This window comes from Eurytemora carolleeae, unplaced genomic scaffold (assembly GCF_000591075.1).
Source record: "Eurytemora carolleeae unplaced genomic scaffold, Eaff_2.0 scaffold1533, whole genome shotgun sequence".
In the NCBI taxonomy this organism is placed as follows: Eukaryota; Metazoa; Arthropoda; class Copepoda; order Calanoida; family Temoridae; genus Eurytemora; species Eurytemora carolleeae.
In genome coordinates, this window is record NW_019397420.1 from 1 (window position 1) to 25,989 (window position 25,989).

Consider the following 25,989-nt stretch of genomic DNA (forward strand, 5'->3'; position numbering starts at 1 on the left):
AAAAAAAAATCTTGTGATAAATTCATATTTTCAACAATCTTGTAAACCATATAAACAATGATACTCAAATAAATATCTAGATTTTAAAAGTTGTTTTTTATTTTACAGGTTTTTGGATCTCCCCGTAATTTAGTTTATTTATCTTAATGAAGAGAAAGAATTAACAATACTAATTTTGTAGTAAAAAATCTTTTTTTTTCTCTCTCAACATTAAATTCTAGACATATTTGATTTGTTCTTCAAAATTTCTGAGCGTTCAATCATTCTCGTAGAACATTTTGATATTTTCTAACTCCTCTGCTGAAAAATAATTCTTTAACTAACGAAATAAGTAAACATTTAAGAATGCTAGAGAAATACTAAAATACGCATATACGTTAATAGTAATACTCACGGACAGCCGTAGTACATTTGAATTTCCGAGCTGGGTCAACTTTTCCGGTCCCAGTTTATACTGTATCGCCCGGACATTGGGTAAATAAAGCAGACACTCAGTAGGACTAGCCGGTGCAACAAGGTTGACGCGGTCAGACTTTAGGCTAAATTTACTTCTAATAAAGGGTCAGGTGTGCGTGTACTGTCAGAATTATTATTTGTAAAGTTGTACTGAAATGTGTTACATATTAAATGTTTATTTGTTCTTTTTTTTATAGATAAAACTATTATAGAAACGTCGTTAATACTGGTCTAAATTTGACAATGCGATTTTTTTGTACACCCTGTAAACATTAAAAGAAAGTATACTCACAATTTTCCTCAGTGTAGGGTATAATTTCATTTGATTTTGGATCAGGTTTATACCCATACATTGACACCTAAGAGAACAAAATAATATAATTATTTGTTTACTTTATTAACTTGATCAAAGGCTCAATTTACAATAGTAAACTCAATTCCTTTATCTTAGATGATACGTCGTTTTTATATCTTGAAAAAAATAACTTTTGAATAGAAAGTGCTAAATTGTCAATTTTTTATTGGAAACATTCTTATAATATTTTAAACAAATGTTATCCATAGTATTAACCAAATAAATTATCATTTCTCATGTACAATAGTTGGCAGAGTGAATTTTATATATTATTGTCAAATGTGACAAAGTTCCAATCCAGGTTATCAGAATTAAACAATTTTAAACCAAAAAACGACAATAATTTCTACTGTATTAAACATATATGAATATTCAGAATTTAGTTTAAAGGGACCCTTCATTTGTTTGAATTAAAGTTTTAAATTGATTTTCAATTCAATCGCTTTAAAAAAAATGAAACTGTTGTTAGATGTTTGTGACATTTTCCAGGTTTTGGTTTAATTTCTCTTTGGAAAATGTTCACGTGGATCAAAGAATATTCTTCAACATTGTTCTTGTTATTTGCCGTGAACTAACCTCAACAGAATAAACGTTTGTGTCTTGAGATTCAATTGTTTCCGCTAGATGTCTCCGGGCGGTTCCTTGTTTATCAGGATCCTAAACAGATAATAAATCCTGATCTTATACAGATAATACATCCGGACCAAAAACAGGCAAACAATCCGGATCCTATGCAGATCATAAATACGAATCCTTAAAATGTAATAAATCCGGATCCTATTCAGATAATAAATCCTGATCTTATACAGATAATAATTCCGGATCAATTTACAGCTAGTAAATCCGGATCAATATACAGATATTAAATGTACATTGTATTCTCATGCTCTATAATTACCTTTTTGTACATTGTATTCTCATTTTCTATAATTAACTTGTTGTACATTGTATTCTCATGCTCTATAATTACCTTGTTCATTGTATTCTCATGCTCTATAATTACCTTGTTGTACATTGTATTCTCATGCTCTATAATTACCTTGTTGTACATTGTATTCTCATGCTCTATAATTACCTTGTTGTACATTGTATTCTCATGCTCTATAATTACCTTGTTGTACATTGTATTCTCATGCTCTATAATTACCTTGTTGTACATTGTATTCGCATGCTCTATAATTACCTTGTTGTACATTGTATTCTCATGACTAAAATCTTTACAATTTTGAGCCATCATCTTAGGGAAAACAATATGACGCTCATTTCTAAAATTAAAAATTTCTTTTTTGTAAAACTAAATTTTTAAGCGCATATAGTTGTATTATCTTTTCATTTCATAGGTTACAATACAACTAAGGGAAGTAATAACTAAAATGAGGATAGGTATGTAAAGGTAGTAAATCTAGGAACATGATGTACCTAATTTAATTCCTGTTATTTTATTAATAAAAACTAGATAAATGAAAGTAAATAACAAATAAAAAGATGAATAATGAATACATACATAATAAATAAATAAAAACTAAATTATAACAACTAGATAAATAATGATGAATAAAAATAAATATAATAAAAAATAAATAATAAAATGTTCAACCTGAAAACACTGTCGAATGCATTGCCTAGAATAAAAAGACCAAGCATCGTGTTAGAGATGTGAATATCTAACACAAAATCCAGGGGAGTCTCCTTCTAAACATCTCTTCATTAGTTCAATATCATTCATTTCAAGGAAGTGCAAGCTTAACTGTATGTGACCCTCCAAGCAAAGATAGCAATTTCCGATTTACAATGGTACCCTGCGGAAGATATCGTCGTTTTTTCTAGTTCTAGAAATGTTTATTTTTGTGAATTTCTCCATTGTTCATTGTATAAGCAAAAAATAATCAGTTTAAATAATCAAAAACATGAATATCTAATTCATACTTGAGAAGACAAAGATTTTAACGAACCGAACGTTCCATTCTAAATTAAAAACAAGATTAAGATTTAAGATTAAGATTAAGATTTAACAACACTTTTTAAAATTTCAGAAATTTTGAAAGATCTATATATTAACTATTAAATTGACATTCTAAATACAGGCTCATTAGAATATATTCCCTTATATGCACTTCTTAAGATATGGAATAACCTGCCACTTGATTTAAAAAGAAGTGCCTCGTTAGGTATCTTTAAAAAAGTTTATCTAACGCCTACATCTTAAATTGTAATAAACCCTCTTGTTATTCTTGCAAAAAATGAATATAGAACTTTGTAGATTTTTGTACATGCTTAATCTTATTCTGTTAAACGTATTAAACTTTAAAACTGAAAATTCAATTATTTTGTTATGCTGCACCTCGGTTTCGCTAAATCTAACTAGAAATCCCTGACTTATTGTAAACCTTCAAAACCATACATATGGTTAACAATATAAAAATAGTTGCAGCTTGTTTTGCCTATAACATTAGAACCTGTATATGTATTTTTAGCAATAAACGATATCTTATTATATCTTATCTTAACGAACAGCTTTCTGATTTTTGTACGGTTATGATTAACCGTTAACGAAAGGCTTGAGGGAATGGGGTGGGGAAGTCCAGCCCTAGAGGGAAGGGAGGGGGGTAGGGCTATATGCTTACAGATTTAGATAAAGATTGAATAAGCTGATCAACTGCAAACACTGTTGGATTCACATGCTCATCAGACTCATGCCATACACGGTTTAGATCAGTTCCTGGAGAATACAGATTATATATAGATAGGACAGGATCAGTTCTTGGAGAATACAGATTATATATAGATAGGACAGATCAGTTCCTGGAGAATACAGATTATATAGATAGGACAGGATCAGTTCCTGGAGTATACAGATTATATATAGATAGGACATCAGGATCAGTTCCTGGAGAATACAGATTATATATAGATAGGACAGGATCAGTTCTTGGAGAATACAGATTATATATAGATAGGACAGATCAGTTCCTGGAGAATACAGATTATATAGATAGGACAGGATCAGTTCCTGGAGTATACAGATTATATATAGATAGGACATCAGGATCAGTTCCTGGAGAATACAGATTATATATAGATAGGACATCAGGATCAGTTCCTGGAGAATACAGATTATATATAGATAGGACAGGATAATTTCCTGGAGAATACAGATTATATATAGATAGGACAGGATTAGTTCCTAGATAATACAGATTATATATAGATAGGACAGGATCAGTTCCTGGAGAATACAGATTATATATAAATAGGACAAACGCAGTTCTGGGAGAATACAGATTATATATAGATAGGACAGGATCAGTTCCTGGAGAATACAGATTATATATAGATAGGGCAGGATCAGTTCCTGGAGAATACAGATTATATATAGATAGGGCAGGATCAGTTCCTGGAGAATACAGATTATATATAGATAGGACAGGATCAGTTCCTGGAGAATACAGGTTATAAATAGATAGGACAGGATCAGTTTCTGGAGAATACAGATTATATATAGATAGAACAGGACCAGTTCCTGGAGAATATAGATTATATATAGATAGGACATCAGGATCAGTTCCTGGAGAATACAGATTATATATAGATAGAACAGGATCAGTTCCTGGAGAATACAGATTATATATAGATAAGACAGATCAGTTCCTGGAGAATACAGATCATATATAGATAGGACAGGATCAGATCCTGGAGAATACAGATTATATATAGATAGGACAGGATCAGTTCCTGGAGAATACAGATCATATGTAGATAGGACAGGATCAGATCCTGGAGAATACAGATTATATATAGATAGAACAGGATCAGTTCCTGGAGAATACAGATTATATATAGATAGGACATCAGGATCAGTTCCTGGAGAATACAGATTATATATAGATAGGACAGGATCAGTTCCTGGAGAATACAGATTATATATAGATAGGACATCAGGATCAGTTCCTGGAGAATACAGATTATATATAGATAGGACAGGATCAGTTCCTGGAGAATACAGATTATATATAGATAAGACAGATCAGTTCCTGGAGAATACAGATTATACATAGATAGGACAGATCAGATCCTGGAGAATACAGATTATATAGATAGGACAGGATCAGTTCCTGGAGAATACAGATTATATATAGATAAGACAGATCAGTTCCTGGAGAATACAGATTATATATAGATAAGACAGATCAGTTCCTGGAGAATACAGATTATATATAGATAAGACAGATCAGTTTCTGGAGAATACAGATTATATATAGATAGGACCAAGCAGTTCCTATTAAACATAGATTATATATATATAAGTAGGAAAAGACCTATATTATTTGTATTATGTAGATTGAAGATACAGTATACAGTATACCTCTTAAAAAGCTCTCACGTAAATTCAATTATCAATAACTATATCAATGAAAATAAGCTGCAAAATGTTTTTTGAATATATATATTTTATGCTTTAAGTTTAAATTCTGCATCTTTATTTTTGGTGCATTTTCAAAGAAAAAAACTAATCAAAATGAGTTTACAAATATTGCTTAAAAAGAAGTTTTGCAATTTTTGAAATATCTTGAATAAATACAAACCTATTAAAGAACCCCGGTAGTTTCCGAGGAAAACACCGTCAGGATTCATCATGGGAATTATCTAAAAAAGTTGTATAAATTATTATTATACAGTAATAAACAAACAACTGTGGTTTGATTGTCGTCTCTGCTCTTCCTTAAATTAAAGATCATGCCAAAGATTTTGTAATTTGCAATTGTTGCAACTTGCATATTTCTAAAATTATTTAGAACACTTTTAGAAATAATTCAGTTGCAAATAAAAAAATCCACCAAAGTGAAATTACAAAAAAGAGAGAAAAAAAACGCACTTTCTTCTAGTTTCTAGTTCTCACTACATAGAGTTTCAAAAAAGTGGAAACGATATAATCCTAATTATATAAATTTCAAAAGGTTTACCTTAAAAATAAGTTTTTCTCTAAGTTCCTTTGCAATGTTATGCTTAGACAAAAGGAAATCAATTAAGCCTGAAAAATAAAAAAGAAATTAAGAAATGTTTTAAAACTAAAATGTTCCTTAGTTCCGGTGGTTTCAAAAGCAGCCTCATAAATGGACGGGCAAAGGGAGGCAAAAAAGAGAAACTGCGGACGTGCAGATGGAGAAAGGAGAAAAAAGATGAACATTTGGAATTATTGACTATGCCTCTTACCATTTTAAACTTAGTTCCGGGTGGATGTTTTCTATTTTGAACAAAATGCTTTGTTCGGCAAACACAGGAGGATGAGGATTCAGGGAGAGAAATGGCGGAAAACAAAGAAAAGCGCATATACTGCTATCTACATATATATATATTTTTTTCAAAATCTGTTTCATATTTTAAGTTGCGGGATATGTAATGTAGAAATAGAACAAGAAAGACAAAAGAGAATTTCGGAAATGGCTGCTTGCTTAACTTTAAAATGGCGTCCAGGTGGATTATTACAAGTCGTCTTTACTTTACCTTGAACAACAAACGAAGACGGACTTTCTCCCGGATGTTGCCTCCCGAGCACCATTACTATCCTCTTCTTTACAGGCTCCTGCTCATAAATCATGCTTAATACTAGGGGCATCGTTTTTGTCAACAATTGGTGTTGATCAGAGAAAAATGAACGATGGACCAACGACTTGGATCGGTCTGAGAAATAAAAAACGATAGTTTTTAAAAACGAACGCATAAACGAACTTAAAACGAACGATTTTGAAAAACTATCGTTTCTTTTACTGAACGAACAATGTTTTAAAACAAACTTAAAAAACTATAGTTTTTTTTGTTTACTGAAAGAATGATCAATTTTTTAACGTTTTAAAAAAAACATAAAAGAAACGGGTCGTTTATTTTTATGGTAGCATGTCTAATTCCCATCAAAGGTACTCTTTAGCTAGTCATGTTAACAAAAAAGATGTTATCAGGTCCTATATAAACTGGTAGAAAAATATGTTATCAGGTCCTATATAAACTGGTAGAAAAATATGTAAAGTATCTAAATATATAAAAAAGATGTTATCAGGTCCTATATAAACTGGTAGAAAAATATGTAAAGTATCTAAATATATAAAAAAGATGTTATCAGGTCCTATATAAACTGGTAGAAAAATATGTAAAGTATCTAAATATATATATTTGAAAAAATGGTATTTTCTGTCATTAATTTTCATTTGAAAATTTCACTGAAAAATGATGTTTATCTAGAAAGAAATTGTCAACTCAAGTTTTATGTCATAAAAAAAACAAGAGAGGTAAGAAGCACACAAAATAAAAAACTGGACACGAGGCGCTCTGAATATTTTAGATCAAGATCCATATTTTTACCTCGGTTATTGCATTTGGCTCCGTTATAGTCAAAAGATCTAGATTTCTCCCCTAGGAATAGTTCTTGTAATATTAAATCATAACATAATCTTTTAACCAAAACATGTCATAACGTTCTAGGGCAACGTACTCATACAGTGATACCAGATAACTCTGAAATATGAAGACGACTTTATGAATCAAATTATAACATTAAAAAGATAAATAAACATAGCCACAGCAATGGTGCAGTGTAAACAGATTCATTTCACAAATATTATTAGTTTAATAAGAACTGGTAAAACTGTTTGCTTTGTAACAGCAACAAATACGATTAAATATTGATATAATGTCGTCTTACTTTTCCATTGTATTTGTTTATCATTATATTGTAAATTCACAAAACGTTGACTAATAGCTTACTATCAAACTTAATTACTGAAATACAAAAGACAAAACTTTTTTTAAAATTTTGTCCATATATTTTTTTACCTTGATAGATTTTGATATTACTTCCCTTGTAACAAGAGTTGGTTTCTTCGCTAATATTTCATCAATATACAACTGAAAAAAAAATTAATAATAAAATTAGGTAAAAAATATTTCATTAATAAATTTTAATTTTCATAATATGCGCCCTCGGGTTTAATACTTAACACAAACTCTTATTTTTCATTCACTATATCTACGTAACCTGATATTTCAAACTTTGACTGTTTGATCTATAGGAGTTTGAAATACCAAAGGTCTGCGACGCCATTATGAAAGGATTAGAAAATTAGACTTTTCAGTTCCATCGCAGATTTAATTTTCTGAAAGTTTTTTGTATCTAAATAAATATTTTTATTTCCGAGTCAATAAATGTTTACAATTTATTTGTTTAACATACTGTTATACGGTTTTGACATTTTGATATAAATTACATTTAAAATTGTGCCAATTGATAGTCAGAACTAATTTTGTATTTACGGAATAACTTTTTAAGTTTTTTTCATAAAATTATTATTTCTGGGATTTAAACTTGTGAATGTTATTTTTTTTTTCAGAAAGTCAGGTGTTAAAACAGAAGTACACTGATTTCCATACTATTATAGTTCAGATTCTGAACGAGAACATCTTATTATTTTTGAGGTTTTGATATGATAAATAAATCAATAGATCGGAAGTTTTATCAACTGGTTTTAAAGTCAAAATAAGTTATTTTATATTTAAAATAAGTTTTCTGAAAGTAAAACACCATATTTTCTTAGTTTTGTTAGTCTAGTTTCCTGTAATGCCATTAACATCGGTCGCGCGGTCTTCAAAAAAGTTCTTCTAAAACTCCAGATATAAAAAAACTTTTTAATCGAAATCTAGCGAAACAGTATCATAAAAGTTTACCTGTAGTCTTGAATATGAGTAGGGATAGCAACAAGAAAATTGATACCTTTCCTCATCCCTAGTTATACAATGAAAACTGTTATCTTTCCTCATCCCTAGTTATACAATGAAAACTGTTATCTTTCCTCATCCCTAGTTATACAATGTAAACTGATATCTTTCCTCATCCCTAGTTATACAATGAAAACTGTTATCTTTCCTCATCCCTAGTTATACAATGAAAACTGATATCTTTCCTCATCTCTAGTTATACAATGTAAACTGATATCTTTCCTCATCCCTAGTTATACAATGAAAACTGTTATCTTTCCTCATCCCTAGTTATAAAATGAAAACTGATATCTTTCCTCATCTCTAGTTATACAATGTAAACTGATATCTCTCCTCATCCCTAGTTATACAATGAAAACTGTTATCTTTCCTCATCCCTAGTTATACAATGAAAACTGACATCTTTCCTCATCCCTCGTTATACAATGAAAACTGATATCTTTCCTCATCCCTAGTTATACAATGAAAACCAGAAAACCATGGAATATAAGAAGCAATATCTAAGTGTATTTTTAGTTTTTCTTAATTACACATCAGAGCCCGTGATTTAAAAACTTCGGCTCGAGCCGTAATTTCTTAAACCCGACTTTAAGAACCAATCTTTGACCCAACTCTGACGACAGCTTGTGTCACGTGATTGACAGTTTCGAGATCTTCGGCTCGACTTAAGGAGTTAGGCCCGATGAAAATTAAACCGGCCGGTTTTTTTTAACTCAACTCTGTAGAAAATAAGATGCAGCTTGAATCCGAAAGCTCAAGGCTTCAAATAAGGCCCAACGACAGCTTAAACCTGAGCAGTATTTTCCCGATTTTTTTAATCGCCGGCTCTGGTTATTTAAAATCAAGCAAGAATTTTTGCATATTTGAAATGGCATGGTCAAGGGCTTTTTAAAAATGCACATGATAGGAGGAAATAGTCGGTTTTGAATCTTAAAACGCGTTGAATTTTGTCATTCTTCTTCTTTGTCTTAGCAAGTCGGATAGTTAATTTTGGCAAACAAATTTCAAAACGAAGGGTGAAGTGTTGTGATTGCGATTATTTAAATGGAGGTTTACTTAAAATAAACAAAATGAATAAATCAACCTTAGATATTTTAAACTATGAATTCGGTTAGATTAAATATTTCAAATATCAAAAAGATCATATATTAGATGCTTTCTTTTTCTAATTAAAGTAAAAATACTTTTACAAAAAATGTCAGGGTCGGAAAGGAAATGAGTTTTTGTAACAAACTCAGATTGTTTAAACCCAATATCTCTGCAACTGGATGGTGTAAAACTTTAATACTTCAAACTCAAATTTTTTTATCTACCAGAATTCATAGTTTGAATATCTGAGGCCTACGACATTGGGTTGCAAAGTTAAAACAATAAGAACATTTTAGTTTGTGGCAAAGACTCAATTCATTTCAAGAAAAATAGAATAAAACCAAACCAAACATTTTCAATTTCTATTTTCCGTTTTAAAATAAAGGTAAATTTATTTACAAAATTTGTTCAAAACTCTAATTCAAGTAAATTCGCTAAGTTTTCTATTTTAATTAAATTCATTCATTAAAAAATGTAGCATTTGTAGCATTTACCTGTCAAAAGCAAATGCGAAGGATAAGACGAAATTATTGCTGTGCTCTGGGGACTTGTAATAATAAACATTCTCACGAGGAATACGTTGCCTATTAAAGAATCAATATACAGGGTGTCCCACGGAATATGACAGTTGGTAAATAGTTTTGAATGTCTTCTTCAATATACTGTATTCTTTTGAGAGTAATAACAAGTCTATGATATAGTTTACTAGCAATATATTTGTAGGTAATAAACTACTATGCAGGAGAACATGTTGATCCGATGCAGGTTGGAGAACTACTGGATTTTCTTAGGTTATCGTTTCTCTACCGTATTTTATATCATTATTTCGAGGATTACTAGTTTTGATTTAGAGAGAAAATCCATCCTATGCAATATCATATTAAAGACTTTTCGCAGTTTATTTCGTTAAACAATTCTTTTACTCAAATACATTTTACTTTGAAATCAAATTTACTATTTTATGAATGCCATATATTATTTTTTAATACTAGTACTTTCCTGTTGAGACAAATCGGTCAAGGGTTCATTAGTTATGATTAGAAATCAATTAAGACAGACAAACATATATACATATATACAATATATATATATATATATATATATATATATATATATATATATATGTTAAATATTTGCTTCTATTGAGTAAATATTATCAATATTTACTGTACTCCAAATAACTTAGATATAAAGTTTACACTTTTTCTCAAAAAAATCGATAATGTATTACTGTAAAGGTTCGAATCTCGACTCTCGAGATTGGTTTTATTTAAAACCAAATCTGTCCTCGACATATTCTGAGATCTTTATAAGCTTACAGTCAGGTTTTACTTTGATTTATGTTTTAAATCTTTTAAAATTTTAAAAGAATAGAGTTTTGCCACAAACTCTAATTTTCTAATCCCTATATGTCTGCAACCAAATGGTTTAAACATTTGATATTTCAAACTTAGACTACTTGATCTAACAGACTTAATAATTTAAAATATCGAAGGTCTTAGAAATCGAGTTGCACAGATATAAGAATTAGAGAATCAGAGTTTGTGGCAAAAACTAAATTCCTTAGTTACCATTTAGGTCTTGATGTTGAGCGCACAATCGGTGTCATTCCCTTGGCGAACAGGTTTCTTGTTTTACTGTTGTTCAGTTTAAATTAAATATGAAGGGCCTGAACAAGCATCTCTGGTAGAGAAGGGCATCGTTTTAGTGAACGAACGAAATGTTTGAGAACGAACAAAGTTTTTCGTGAACGATGGCGTTGTCCAGAAAAAACGAACGATGGATGACGAGAGAAATGAAAAACGATAGTTTTTTAAGACAAACGAAAAAAAACAAAAACGAACGTTCCAAAACTGTTTGAATTCGATTTTGATTATTCATAAACGATTTCGTTCGTTTTTTACTGGACGAATGAATTTTTCACAAGATAAAAAAACGTTGTATACGAACGAACATAATGAAAAAAGGCGAACGCGGTCATCTCTAGTCTTTTGAGGATCTCCAATATCTCACTTTTTATAACTTTAATAGAGATAATAAACAGTTGATTTATATACTAGAGCAAAAAAAAATAACTAAATAACAATTCATTCATTTGTGAAACATTTGAGACTTAACAAATAGAATTTTAATCTTCAATCGATTATTTCATGTTTTTTGAACTGTTCCTGATATTAACAATGTTGAAGATAATTCTTTGATCCACGTGAACATTTTCCACAGAGAAATTAAACCAAAACCTGGAAAAAATCGCATACAAGTAAGTCCAAAAACCGTTTCATTTTTTTAAAAAGCGCGATTGAGAATCATTAATTTTTTATTTAAATGCCTGTTAAGGGGCACTTTAAGGTTGTTTAGATAGTCCATTTAAAGGGACTGTAAGCGTAATTTCAGATGATCTTCCATTTAAAACTGGCAGAGCCCGATTCACAACGGTACTAATAAAACCTATATCTCACGCACCCCTGACCGAGGGGAGGAAGGCCAACCACATCTATCTCTAGTCCGAATCACATTATCCTCATTTTCTCGTCCGAACCACATCGAAATCAATCAGAAATCAATGAATCAGAAATCAATGAATATTTTGTATGGGTTGAAATGGAAAGATTAAATACCATGTTCACGCGAATTCTTTGGTATAAATTTTTATTTGTGAAAGTTATCCATTTTGGAGGCAGAAGATATTCAATTTTTAACCTAAATAATGTTTGACATCATTCTCGTGGATTTGGAGATTCCAACATCTCAAAATCCTTGGAAAACTTTATTCTAGTCATGGTTTATGCCCTAACGTCGGCATATTTTTAAAAAATGTATTTATTTTCAAAAAAATAATATTGAAAGGACGAGGATTTCGAGGTGGTTCGGACGAGAAAATGAGGAGAATGTGGTTCGGACTAGAGATTGATGTGGTTGGCCTTCCTCCCCTCTCTGACCCTTTAGTAAAAGTAAATTCAACCTAAAGTCTGACCGCGTCAACCTTGTTGCACCGGCTAGTCCTATTGAGTGTCTGCTTTATATACCTAATGTCCGGGCGATACAGTACCAACTGGGACCGGAAAGGTTGACCCGGCTCGGAAATTCATATGTAATACTGCTGCCCGTGATCTGATCAATGATAATGGAAGATATTGTAGTTTTCCTATGTTAAAACGTATTAAGTTCTAATAATTCCTTTAGTTTTCCTTCAGTAAGATATATCACATTTGAAAATAACTATTTTTTTAAATTATAAACTAACTTTGATATCAATTTCATACTTAATCAAACAAAGTTTTTAAGGGTGATTTGGGCATAGCAATCTCTGCATGGAGGGTCACTTAAACATTACGCTTACAGTCCCTTGAGGTAGGAAATATGTGTTTCTACCTGTATCTTGGGTTGCATGTATCTGGTCTGATAAACAAATCATATTCATAATCATTAATGAAATCAACTCGACCAAGGTTTCCTAAAAATAGCATTTAAAGGAAAAAAATCTTGTTAATTTTTTTTTTTTTTAAGCTGGTATTCAATAATTTCAAGACAAAATTCCACAGTTCTTCTCTCAATATTTTAATAAAAGCTTTTCCCAACCGTTTTTCAAAAATAAAAGAAATGATTTTTGATTAAAAAGAATTAGAATTTATTATTATGTTGTTTAATAAAAAAGTTAATATCTATAGAACCTGTTTCATAAATAGCATCAAAACATAGATGCCCCTTCTTAGCCTTTCCTGTAAATAAAGCAGATGAGAGGTTCAGCTGGATTCATAAGTTATATAACTATTTTTTTTGATAAGAATAGTTTGATTATTTAGGATTATAAGTGAGATACTAAAATCCATGAAACTGAAATTGGATTCTGGAACGACTGAAACTGAAAAGATTAACTGTTGAATCCTTGGGGTGAAAGGACAGTATCCTAGGACTGAAAGGGTTAAATATTGTATCCTAGGACTGCAAGGGTTAAATATTGTATTCTAGGAATAAAAGGGTTAAATAGTGTATCCTAGGAGTAGGACTGAATGGGTTACATATTGTATCCTAAGACGGAAAGGGAAAAGTGTATCACACAACAGAAAGGGTTTCATATTGTATACTAGGAATGAAAGGGTTAAATATTGTATCCTAGGACTGAAAGGGTTAAATATTGTATCCTAGGACTGAAAGGGTTACATATTATATTCTAGGACTGAAAAAGTTAAATAGTGTATCCTAGGACTAAATGGGTTAAATAGCGTATCCTAGGACTAAAAGAACGTAAATATTGTATTCTAGGAATGAAAGGGTTTAATAGTATATCCAAGGACGGAAAGGGTTACATATTGTATCCTAGGACGGAAAGGGTTAAATAGTGTATTCTAGGACGGAAAGGGTTAATTATTGTATTCTAGGAATGAAAGGGTTAAATATTGTATTCTAGGACGGAAAGGGTTAAATATTGTATCCTAGGACGGAGAGGGTTAAATATTGTATCCTAGGACGGAAAGGGTTAAATATTTTACTGCCTTTTGACATTACCGACCTATAACTCCTCCAACAGAGGGAAGTTATGTTAAGAACCACAGGATCTCTTGAACAATTTTGTCAATTTTGTCAAGACCAATTGGTTATTGGAACCCTTGATTAAGTAAAATTCCCTTAACTTCCTGTAAAGTCGTTGTAAATAATTAGCACCCCCCGATTAAAAGGTTTAAATATTGTCCCACCGGACTGAAAGGGTTAAATATTGCACCCCGGACTGAAAGGGTTAAATTTTGTCCCCCCGGACTGAAATGCTTAAATATTGTCCCCCCGGACTGAAAGATTTAAATATTGTCCCCCGTACTGAAAGGTTTATATATTGCACCCCAGACTGAAAGGTTTAATATTACCTGAGTGTCCGGGAGGACGCATAACTACTCTCTCAACATTCCCGAGACCTCCCTCGTTATCACTGTCATCTGAATCTAAAGCGTTAATATTCAGTTTCATGTCGGGTTAGGTCGACCTAAAAGCTAACAATATGTTCCTGCATGCTAAAAATAGGTTCAGGTTCCTGCTGTCTAACAATATGTTCCTGGTTTCTAAAAATGTTCCTGCTGTCTAACAATATGATCCTGCTGTCTAACAATATGCTCTTGCTGTCTAACAATATGTTCCTGCTGTCTAACAATATGTTCTTGCTGTCTAACAATATGTTCCTGCTGTCTAAAAATATGTTCCTAATGTCTATCAATATGTTTCTGCTAGTTAACAATATGTTCCTGCTGTCTAACAATATGTTCCTGGTTTATAATGAATGTTCCTGCTCTCTAAAAATATGTTCCTTTCCTGCTGTCTAACAATATGTTCCTTCTGTCTAACAATATGATCCTGCTGTCTAAAAATATGTTCCTGGTTTCTAATGAATGCTCCTGCTGTCTAACAATATGTTCCTGCTGTCAAGCAATATGTTCCTGCTGTCTAATAATATATTCCTGCTGTCTAACAATATGTTCCTGCTGTCTAGCAATATGTTCCTGCTGTCTAAAAATATGTTCCTGCTGCCTAACAATATGCTCCTGCTGTCTAACAATATGTTCCTGCTGTCTAACAATATGTTCTTGCTGTCTAACAATACGTTCCTATTGTCTAACATTATGTTCCTGCTGTCTAAAAATATGTTCCTGCTGTCTAACATTATGTTCTTGCTGTCTAACAATATGTTCCTACTGTCTAATAATATATTCCGGACAGCTTTCAAAATGTTCTCGACGTCCAAAATTATGTCCCTGACGCCGAAAAAGATAAAGATTTCTTGGGAAAATTATTAATATTATGATTTGTAAAGATACTATATTATTTATTGCATCTGGTGTTATGATAAAAAGTTAAGAATTGTTTATCACAACTTAGAAAATCTTTTCCAAAGTTTTGTCAGGCAATATTTTTATCATATTAGTTTAGATAATACATAATTTATATAATTTTCTTCATAGAGTATCAATTTGCAATTGTTAATAAATTCGGCACATATTTAAAGGAACTGTAAGCGTAATTTCAAGTGACCCACGATTCAAAGATTGTAATGCTCAATTCACAACGGTACCCTTAAAAGCTTTTTCAATTGGGATTTCTCTTTAAAAGTTACTTGCGCATTTCTACTGCAGGAAAATATATAGGAATAATCCGAATTAAAGGGAGTGACCGGCAATATATGGTAGTTGAACTGAGAATACAGTTTTGTAAAGAAATCTTTTAGATTCATTTGAGACTTATCAGACGTTTTTACAGTGCATATTTGTTCAGCAAGAGTGCAAATTAAATTTCAAAAATCCTCCTTTATTGACTATCCTGGAGAGATGATTTTATTGAATAATTTTCAAAAAACTGATTCTCAAAATCATTCCTCAAAAATGGACAATCTAGGACGATTCAAAGATTGAATTTGCGCTCTTGCTTAACAAATATGCACCGTAAAAAGTCTAAAGGTCTTAAATGAAACCTAAAAAATACTCTACAATAATACATTCTCAGTTTAACTGCCAAACATTGCCGGTCACTCCCTTTAAAATGACAATATCTTCCACATTATTGATCAGATAAAGGTTTCAAGAGTATCGCTAGGAATCGGGTATGTATACCATCTTTGCATGGACTATAGAGAGTCACTTGAAACTACGCTTAAAGGGAACGTTTGTGAGAATGTAAAGGGTACGCCTACGCGGATGATTACGCTTAAAGGGAACGTTTGTGAGAATGTAAAGGGTACGCCTACGCGGATGATTACGGATTAAATTTATTTTGGATTTCAAAGGTTTTGATTATCAATACCGTAATTTTGAAACTATCCAATAAAGATAAAGGAATTGAGTTTTTGCCGCAAAGTCTGATTTTCTAATCTCTATATCTTTGAAACCCAATGTATTAGACCTTAGATATTTCAAACTATTAATACTTATAGATAAAATAATCTATGTTTGAAATATCAAAGGTTTGCATTAAAAGATTGCAAAGATATTGGAATCAGAAGATTTTAGTTTGTGGCAAAAACTCAATTCCTTTGAATAATTCGTTTCCATAGGCAGACTTCAAACAGTTTTCACGTAATATTGAGATTAATCCAAAATTGTTTAATAATTGCATTATTTAAATCTTAATACGTGTACTTGTTGTTTCAATATATTGTAAATATAGCAAATATTTGAGTTATGTATTTTTTTTTGTTATTATTATTTTTTAACAATAACAAATGGTTCACCTTTTGCAAATTAACAAGAATTGATTGTTTTGCAAATCTTACAGAGACAACCAGAAAACTGTGGAATAGGAAGACGACATTAAATCAATAATTAAGTGTAAATGCGATGTTGTTACAATTCAAATAGTTTTGCAGTAACTTATCAAATTAATTGAAAAATCAGTCTGTTTCCACAACATAATTGCTTTGTCTCATGTTCATTTGACTCTATTTGAAATCATAACTTAAGTAACTTAAGTCGTTTTTCTATTCCAGAGTTTTCTCGTTTTCACTGTATGTGAATCAGAGATATTTATATAATTTTTTTTGTAACTTAATAAATTGTTAGTTTTAAACCTAAACTTAACATATTACCATCGCTTTGATCACAGATCTCGTTAACAGTCGGAATACGCCGACGTGAAATGGCGGCCATCTTGGATTTAACAAAATTCGAATCTTAGCTTTAATTTGTTGGCTCCAAATTTAAAGTGACTCTGCACTTCTATAGTGCCATCTCTGATTCACTTCGTTACGAACAGACAAGAATGATTAAGATATACGTGTTATTAACAATAAAATTTTTTTTTTTTTTCAATTTTGGGTTCTTAGTAAAAGTGACTAGCGGATTTCTGCTACAGCAACAATGAAAGATCCATTCAGACACTATCCGTTAAAGTTTTAAAGTAGGTAGCGTTGTGAATCAGGTCTCCACCTATTTATGGAGGGTCACTTAATTGAAAGCAACAATCCCTTTAACTCTCACTGTTGTCCTTTCTCCGTAAAAAGGTATAACTGGTATAACTGGTATAACTGGTATAAAAGGTATAGCTGGTGAAGAAATGAGAAAATATTGTCAAATGTTTCTCTTGATCAGTATCTAGAGAAACTAAACTATTTAACTCAATAATATCGATAATATCTGTTTTTTTTCTGTTCTACAACTTCTAAACTTCTAATTATTTTGTTTTTTCCTAATCGAGGACGACATTTTGGAGTTTATATAAGAAAATATTTAAAATTCAATTGCAGAATCAAGGTATAGAAGTGCCCCTGGAAGAAAAAAATTAAGAAACGTCTATTTTTGAAAATACCTCAAAAAAAAATAAACTTTCTTATTTAGTATATCGTGCTGATTATTTTTAAATAGCAAAAATTGTAAATCTTTTTTGCAACTATTTAATGACGTTTTACGAGCGCCACACGGTGGGATATTTTGTGGGTTAGGGGCGGGGGTGACTGGTTTTTGTCACAAAACTCCTCTTAAAATGCATTTGTCTTGTGTTTCATGTTGAGAATGGACAAAATTAACATATTCTGATAATCTTTTCATTTACAAACATTGTATGAATTGTAGCTGGCATTGGTTTATAATGATCTCAATTTTAATTACTTTTCCTGGTCATACATTTATCCTTGAATAGATCCTGTAAACCCGCAATATATTTAGATGTCGTCTTTGCTACAATAATCTATTTCGGAAGAAAAATACATATTTTGTAGCAAATGTACAAGAAAGCACAGCGGTTTCGGTATACTCTCAATATATAAATAGATTCTAACAGCCATGTAAAAAGATTTTGGGGCGTCGGCAGCTCGCCAAAACCTTGATTTAGTCAGAGTAGCGTGTTGAAAAATCCTAGTTTAAGAGTTTTCCATGACATAGCGGGGTTTCGGTCGAAATTCTCAACTAAAACATGACATTTAAACATCTTAGAGACTCCTTTCAAAAACAAATTCTTAAGCGGCCAAGCCATATTGATTGAATAAACTCATTTTGACTGACCCCCCCCCCCCAACCCCACCGTGCGCCGAACCTTTCACTACTTAAAGTTGTATGTAGTATGTACGTAACAGTAACAGCGTGCACTGCAAGGAAAGCAGCAAGTAAATTGAAATCAGAACAAAAAGGAAATGAAAAATAAAAGATGATTTTCAAAATGGAAGCAACACTAGGTAAAAGGATCATAACCTTTCTTTAAACATAAATAATATTTTAACGTTGATTTTAATGTTTCGTTTTTTGGGGAAAAAAATCAGACAATTTTGTAGATAACTTGCAAAAAAAGAGCACATTTGAAATCCCGGAAATCGGAAAATATTTCATGATTTTTTTAAAGCATGCCTATTGTTAATGGTGTAATAATAATTATTGTTTATATAGAAGATTGGTTTTTTAATAACCTGTATCAAAATAAAATAAAAAGACTTTTAAAAAACAAACCAAACAAAATTTGATTACCTTAAAAATTTATTCTTATTTGTATATCATCTTATCTCAAGATGGAACGGTTTTCCTCTATAAAACACAATAAAGTCCCCTGCTTCTAAGGTTTCCATCACAATTACTTTTTATTTAATTTAAGGAAAGTTTGACAATTTTTTGTTAAATATTGCCTTTAATACTAACAACAGATATAGAAAATTAGCCCTTGAGAAAATTTTGAATTTGTACAGATAAGTTAGCCAACATACAGATCAAGTTTTGCGCTATTTTTGCGCTATGGAAACTCAACCCGCTTCTAAACTTTTCGAAATTCCTTTTCTTGAATTTTCGTTCTAATAAACTTAACAGGCTAATGTTTTGCTCTGTATTTTTAAATGAACAGATTGATATAAAAATCGTTGGACCAAATTCACAATGTTATATAAATGTTCGAACTGTATTTTAGAAATATCGAACACAGTGAAAGGATTTATGTTAACATACAGTGAGACCCATAAAACTGTGGATTTATAGGAAGGCGACTTATATCATTATTTTTAAAAGTCCAGTAAACGTAAAAAACAGCATTTGTACGGTGTACACTGTATATAGACCCATGTTACTTGAATTACAAGCTAACTGTAAAACTAAGATTTCAAAAATGTCGCATTGTATTCCACACTTGTACACTATCTATATATATGTAATGTAATATGCTACCATGATTAGTACGATCCTTATTAGCTATGTTCCGCTATCTATTTTATCTATGTTCATATTGACCCTGACTGTCCATTCCGGTCGGTTCTATTTACCTGTATTAATAAAGTAGTAATGTATGAATAGATATAAAGCCTCGAGTTTTGGCTAGAGATAGAGTTAGTGAGACTGAAATTAGACTAAGAGTCAAGTAATCTCGGGACCTAGATTTATTACATATATACTTCACTTGTCTGGGTGTTTGTTTGTTTGACCGTAGGGACTCCATGGAAGGTTTATGGATGATCTAATTTTCAAAAATTTGCTGTATTCAAATAGTAAATGTTATCAAATGAAATAGAAGATGGGCACGAAGCGCCCTAAAAGCCTAGTTTATAAAATAAACTTACTAAAGTCCATGTTATCCTGACTTATGAGTTAATACTGTGGTTTCTAAGGGGTTTGAAATTAAAAGAAAAAGTGTAGAAACACAGATTAGAGATATTTTAAAAAAATGCTGAAAAATATTTAATCGGAAAAATATAAACAATAAGTAATTTTATAAGCATAACATTTTCCAATAGAAAAGACTCTAGAATGTATCATAGATAAAAACCAAAACTTTAGGAATACAAAAAACAAACGGATTAATTAATATAAACCCCAGCTCTATACCGCTGTTCCCATTCATTATGCTTTTATAGTAGAACCTCTTAAGTCTTTATACCCCCCCCCCTCTGAGCTTACCTTTTAATTTCCTCTCTAAACTAAAAATGTTTTAATTCTAACACATGCTATGTTTGCAAAAGAAATGAAGAAAGCAAAGACGACTTTACAAAGAAAAGAATAAAAAGATTAAAAAGAGTAAAAGATATAATCAAACATAAAGGATGTTTTTCATAGAAACTATGTCTCTCTCACACTCCAAAAAGCTTTTTTACTTTTTTTACTTTTTTTTAACATTACAAATAAATCTATAATTTTTATTTCTAAAAGTTGTTCATTCATCGTCGAAAAATATTAACAATCCACCACTAATTTATATTAAATATAGTGTAAACAATAAATATGATACTTTCCTTTTCCTTTTATTTCTATCCTTATATTTTTTTTAGAATTGGGAGGAAATAATCCCACAACCTCTACTTTTAGAGGTTTTTAAATATTTTCTCCTGAAACACTTAATTTTGTATGTTTTTTGTTATATTTCATAAATAAATAATTTTTACTTTACTTTTTACTTACATTAACCTCTTAACACCCCTTCCCCCCTACCATTCCCCCCTACCACCTAAACAAACGTCTTAACCTCCCCCCCACCTCTAAACTAACCTCTTATGCCTCTAACAGTAAAAACAAATAATTAAACAAGGAAAATTCCAAAAAACACAATTCCATTTTGTTACAGGGCCGGGGTACCTTTAAAGGAAGAAAGGTCAGAGACGACTATACGAAATATTATCAGTCTGTGATCTTAAATTCTAGATTTCCCTTTACTGTGCACAGTTTCTTTCTTTGCAAAATCATGTATTTAACCCTAACCCTGATGTGGTACGTGAAAATCAGGATTCGATAACGGAAGTTATTAATAATTAACGGAAGTTTTTGAAAAAAAGTTAATTATAAACAACAATACTTAACTGAAGTAATTGATAATTAACGGAACTTGATGACAATTCCCGGACTTTATTGTTAATTTACGGAAGTTCTTTAAAATTAATGAAATTTAATGATAATTAGCAGAAGTTGAGGTAAATTAGCAGAATTAAGTTAATGATCATTATCTGAAAATAATTATTATTAACGGAAGTAGGTGATAATTGACAGAAGTTAATAGCAATTGACAGAAGTTAAAGATATTTAAAGGAAGTTCTAGACAATAAATGGAAGTTAATAATAACGAACGGAAATAATTGAAAACAAACGAAAGTTAACGATAGTAAACAGAATATTATGACAATCAATGGAAGTTAATGCTAATTAACGGAAAATTCTTTATCGAACAGAAAGAACCGCTAAAAGGCCTAATCCAACAAGGACTACAATTATATACACAAAACATGACTGTTGATAAACAATTGCGAATGTCGTCTTCCAAATTCTGAATTAGAGATTGAAGGCTTTTTGCAGTTTAATTTATTAAAAACAATCTTTTGCTTGAATATATTTTACTTTGAAATCAATTTTATCATAACATGACTCCCATATAATATTTTTATTATTGTCTTTGGTATCAAACAACTTAAAAAATTATCGAAAAAAGCATTCAAAACTATTCACCAACTGTATGTTTCGCGGGACAACATGTATCTTTTTGATTTACAATCAGAAACCTTTTTCTAGCAGGACTGAGCCAAGGCTAAGGAATAGAAGTTTTGAACAAAATTAACGATTTAATTTTATCGGCCTAGCAGTAACTAATACATAAATTTGACTAATTCAATTCAAATTAATAAAATTTCATTTAGAAAGCGTATATTGAAATAAATTTAGCGAAAGATTTTATAACTGAAAATCACACTCAGAGAATTGGATTGTTTTTTTAGATTTTGATAATAATACTTTATCTTGTTACAGTGGCAACAAAATTTACCATATTATTTTACTTTCAGGGAATATATAAAAAAAGAAGAAAAAATCTGTAAGCTGTATTCCCATTTATACTTCCATTTACTGTTTAAAAATATATAAAAATATACTTGCATCGCTGAAATGTAATTATGATAATAAATAATTGAAATTTTTTTGTCCTTCAAAATCTATTCTTCAGATGCTTTACAGATTTTTTTTAACAAATTAAGGGTTATACTTGAAATTAGATCAATTGTTCCTTTAATGCTATAAGAGCTGTTTTAAACTTAGTTTGTGTTCAAACCTTGAAAGTTGGAACATTTGAAAGTTTAAATTAATTAGGTCGCTGGTACACCAAGCTCAGCAAAATAAGGACATCCAGTCCATGCAAGATTATACTTGTACGACTTTTAAACCTCGTAAATCCTATGGTTATCATCTTAGTTACATTCAATGTAAAAAAAGGAAAATAGAAAATAGAACTCATCAAGAAAAGATTTGATAAGTTTAAACTTATTTTAAATTAGTTTTTAGTTTAGTTTAAACTTATTTGAAATAAACTTTAGTTTAAAGTGAGATGGTTGGGGGGGGAGGGGGATAGTATTACAACCTCCTCTACAGAAATAGGCAAATAGGGTAGATTATATGAAGAGGGAGCCGGTCTGCCTTATCACGTGACTAAATAGCGTACAGGGTGTCTCAATAAACATGGGAACTAGGAGATGACTTGAAAATCGTCTTCGCTTTCCGATAGTTGATACATGACAATTAGAGTGTATAAATATACTTCTGAGCTTTTTAAAACGCCTTCTTTGTATTTTCAAAACTGACCGAGAGTTTAAAAAATTTCGTTTCTATTTCATGAATTCGAATCTGGGCAGATTTCATAATATCTCCGTCAATTTTAAATTTGGTGCATATATAGGGATTTGGGAACCTCAATTTGGAATTCCCAAAACTATTAGTTTTAATTATTTACTGTTTATACTGGAATACTACAAAAATTGTCTTCACGGAACAAAGACGATTTTGAGGTTGACACTTTATTCCAATGTTTTTGGGGAGGCACTGTATGTAGTTGTCAGTTAATTCCCATGTTCTTTGGAACTCTCCGTAGCAGACAAAATGGCGTCATTTTTGTAAAAGGTGAAGATTATTTTTACACTTTTTCCAGAAAATACGTTACAGACCCTTTCTTAATCTATTATTTAAAAGTTTTACGTTGTTCTCTTTGCAACATGATACAAATAATCTAAACCAAAAGTTTTGGTCATTTTCATTTTTATTCAGCAGACTTTCACGAAAGGCGACAATAAAAGCAATTACTTTGGAAAATACTGAAAGAACTAACCTTTTTATATTTTTTCCCCCCAATTTTTATTTAAATCTTTTTTTTTACCATGATGGTGCAAATCTTTTTATTTCAATTAAGTTGCTGTATATACAAAAAATAACTTTAAAATATTGAAAGTTTTTGCAAAAAAAAAAAGTGCATAGGGTATAACGTGCAGGTATTGGATACACCGTAACAGGGGATGGGTGGGAAATTTCAAAATGTTCAGACCCTAAATATATATAGTTGGTCAAAGAATTGTAACTACTGAGGATCGTCATAATTTACGTAAAACATTATGTTTAGTATAATTCTTTTTTAATAAAAAATATGAAGATAAAAACTGAAATATATATATATATATATATATATATATATATATATATATATATATATATATATATATATATATATATATATATAAATATATATATGTATATATTTATAAGAGGAAGGGGGGGGGGGCTTGCCCTAACTTTTTTCGAGCGATATATGATGTTCCAATCAGGGTTGTGACTTTGGAACAAGTTTAAAAAATTTATACACGTTTAAGAACAAGCTATTTGAAAAAGGACATCTGAGATCTGTGTTTTTGAAAGCTGAAAACAATGTTTCTCTAAAATCAAATGATTCCTTATATCGCAAAAACAAGTTTACATGAATCCTTTAAGTTATTATTCCTTATAAATCAAAATTTTGAAGAAAAGATTGAAACATATTTTGCTTGTTTTTAGAATCTAATGAACGTCATAACGGCTGAACCGATCGGACACACTCACATGATCCCAGTGAAGGTATATTGACGTCAAAATACAACATTTTACAGGAATTTATTTTTTATTTTTGAAAATGCGAGACAGAAAAATCTCCGAAATTTGAAAATAATAAAAAATGGTCCCTTTCAGAGTAACAGTTAAAAGCTAAATATTGGGGCGCTAAGCACCATAAAAAGTGAAAACTTCCCATTTCGCATTTACTCCGCTTTGAAATAATCATCATAAGGAAAAGTGCGTCCTAAGGTACCAGAGCTGGAAACTTTAGAATGGATAAACTTTAATCCTGACTTCTTGATCCGAATATCCACTGTGGAAACTTTTCATTTTAGTCCTAATCCACTCTTTTTCTCTCTCCTTAGATATCCGTTAATTGTTTTCTCCAATGAGAATATTTCTGTTCTCTCATTGGTTGCCCGCTTTTCTCTGATCGGCTGTTACAGTTTCTCAAATGATTAAATACTAATTTGAATTTTATCGTTTTTCATACACTTTTAACATAATTTTGCAAGATTATGTTAGTCTGGAGATTATCAAAAAGAGAGGATTAAGCATTAATCCCGATATCCACCATTCTAAAGTTCCCAGCTCGACAGGGCCGTTTTCCTACAACTTCCTATTTAATGAACTCTGGATGGAAATGACCTCGCTGCCTTAGGACTGGACTTTTCCTTCCTTTTTGAGGGATTATATTCTGCTTCAAAGCAGAGTAAATGCGTCATAAGAGAAGTATAACAAGAAGGTTTGGGCTAAACTTCCTATTAGAGGGAGAAATCAAGCTAAACTGTCTTTTTAAATCAGGAGTCTTTACGAGGCATTCCATTGGACAATGGAAATACAGAGTGGCAACTTCTCATATGTTCAATTTCCCTAGCGGCAACTTCCCAAAGATTAGGTTAGGCTGCAACAAGGGCCTAGCGCTGCGTCTGGGATGGGATAGGGGGCCGAGCGCTGCGTCTACGATGGGATAGGGGGCCGAGTGCTGTGTGGCTAGGATGGGATAGGGGGCCGANACTTCCCAAAGATTAGGTTAGGCTGCAACAAGGGCCTAGCGCTGCGTCTGGGATGGGATAGGGGGCCGAGTGCTGCGTCTACGATGGGATAGGGGGCCGAGTGCTGCGGCTAGAACATTCTTGGAAAGTGGCCGCTTCTGACTTTGCACATTTGGTTTGGGAAGTTGTCAATTGTGAAAATACCAATTAGGGATATTGTACTTAACATCCTACAAACCTAGTGGCTAAAAACTTATGCGGTGAATTTTTAGTAATTAAATATATATTTTTACCTGCTACATAGACCCTAGAAGTACAGCTCATAGAACTTTCACCCATTTTATTAGAATTTGATATTTTGAATTTTTAATAATCTTATAACTCGCCCGCCATGTTTTAACACTGTAATAAGGAAATGTAACTGATCAGGGAATATTAATAAAAACATTTTCCCCAGTTAATTTTGTATGTTTTTTGTTATATTTTNCCCCCCGGATAATTTATCTTCCATACTACTCCTTTGCAAAAATTCGACTGATTGAATCTCACCAAACTTGGCAACTTT

The 25,989-nt window shown here is 31.2% G+C and overlaps 1 protein-coding gene across 1 annotated transcript; it reads right to left on the bottom strand.

Annotated features, from left to right (window-relative positions):
* Positions 1-728: 728 nt before the first annotated feature.
* LOC111714197 (cytosolic carboxypeptidase 6) lies at positions 729-25,822 on the bottom strand. Its single transcript, XM_023489250.1, has 18 exons — positions 25,718-25,822; positions 14,524-14,598; positions 13,336-13,383; positions 13,037-13,118; positions 11,833-11,904; positions 11,236-11,301; positions 10,159-10,248; positions 8,525-8,582; positions 7,637-7,708; positions 7,166-7,216; positions 6,314-6,392; positions 5,773-5,840; positions 5,395-5,455; positions 3,436-3,530; positions 2,409-2,503; positions 1,995-2,076; positions 1,388-1,468; positions 729-815 (listed from the first exon to the last, which is right to left on the bottom strand). Exons 1-18 carry the CDS (start codon positions 25,761-25,763, stop codon positions 729-731), a joined length of 1,308 nt encoding a protein of 435 aa, XP_023345018.1. The 5' UTR covers positions 25,764-25,822.
* Positions 25,823-25,989: the final 167 nt, after the last annotated feature.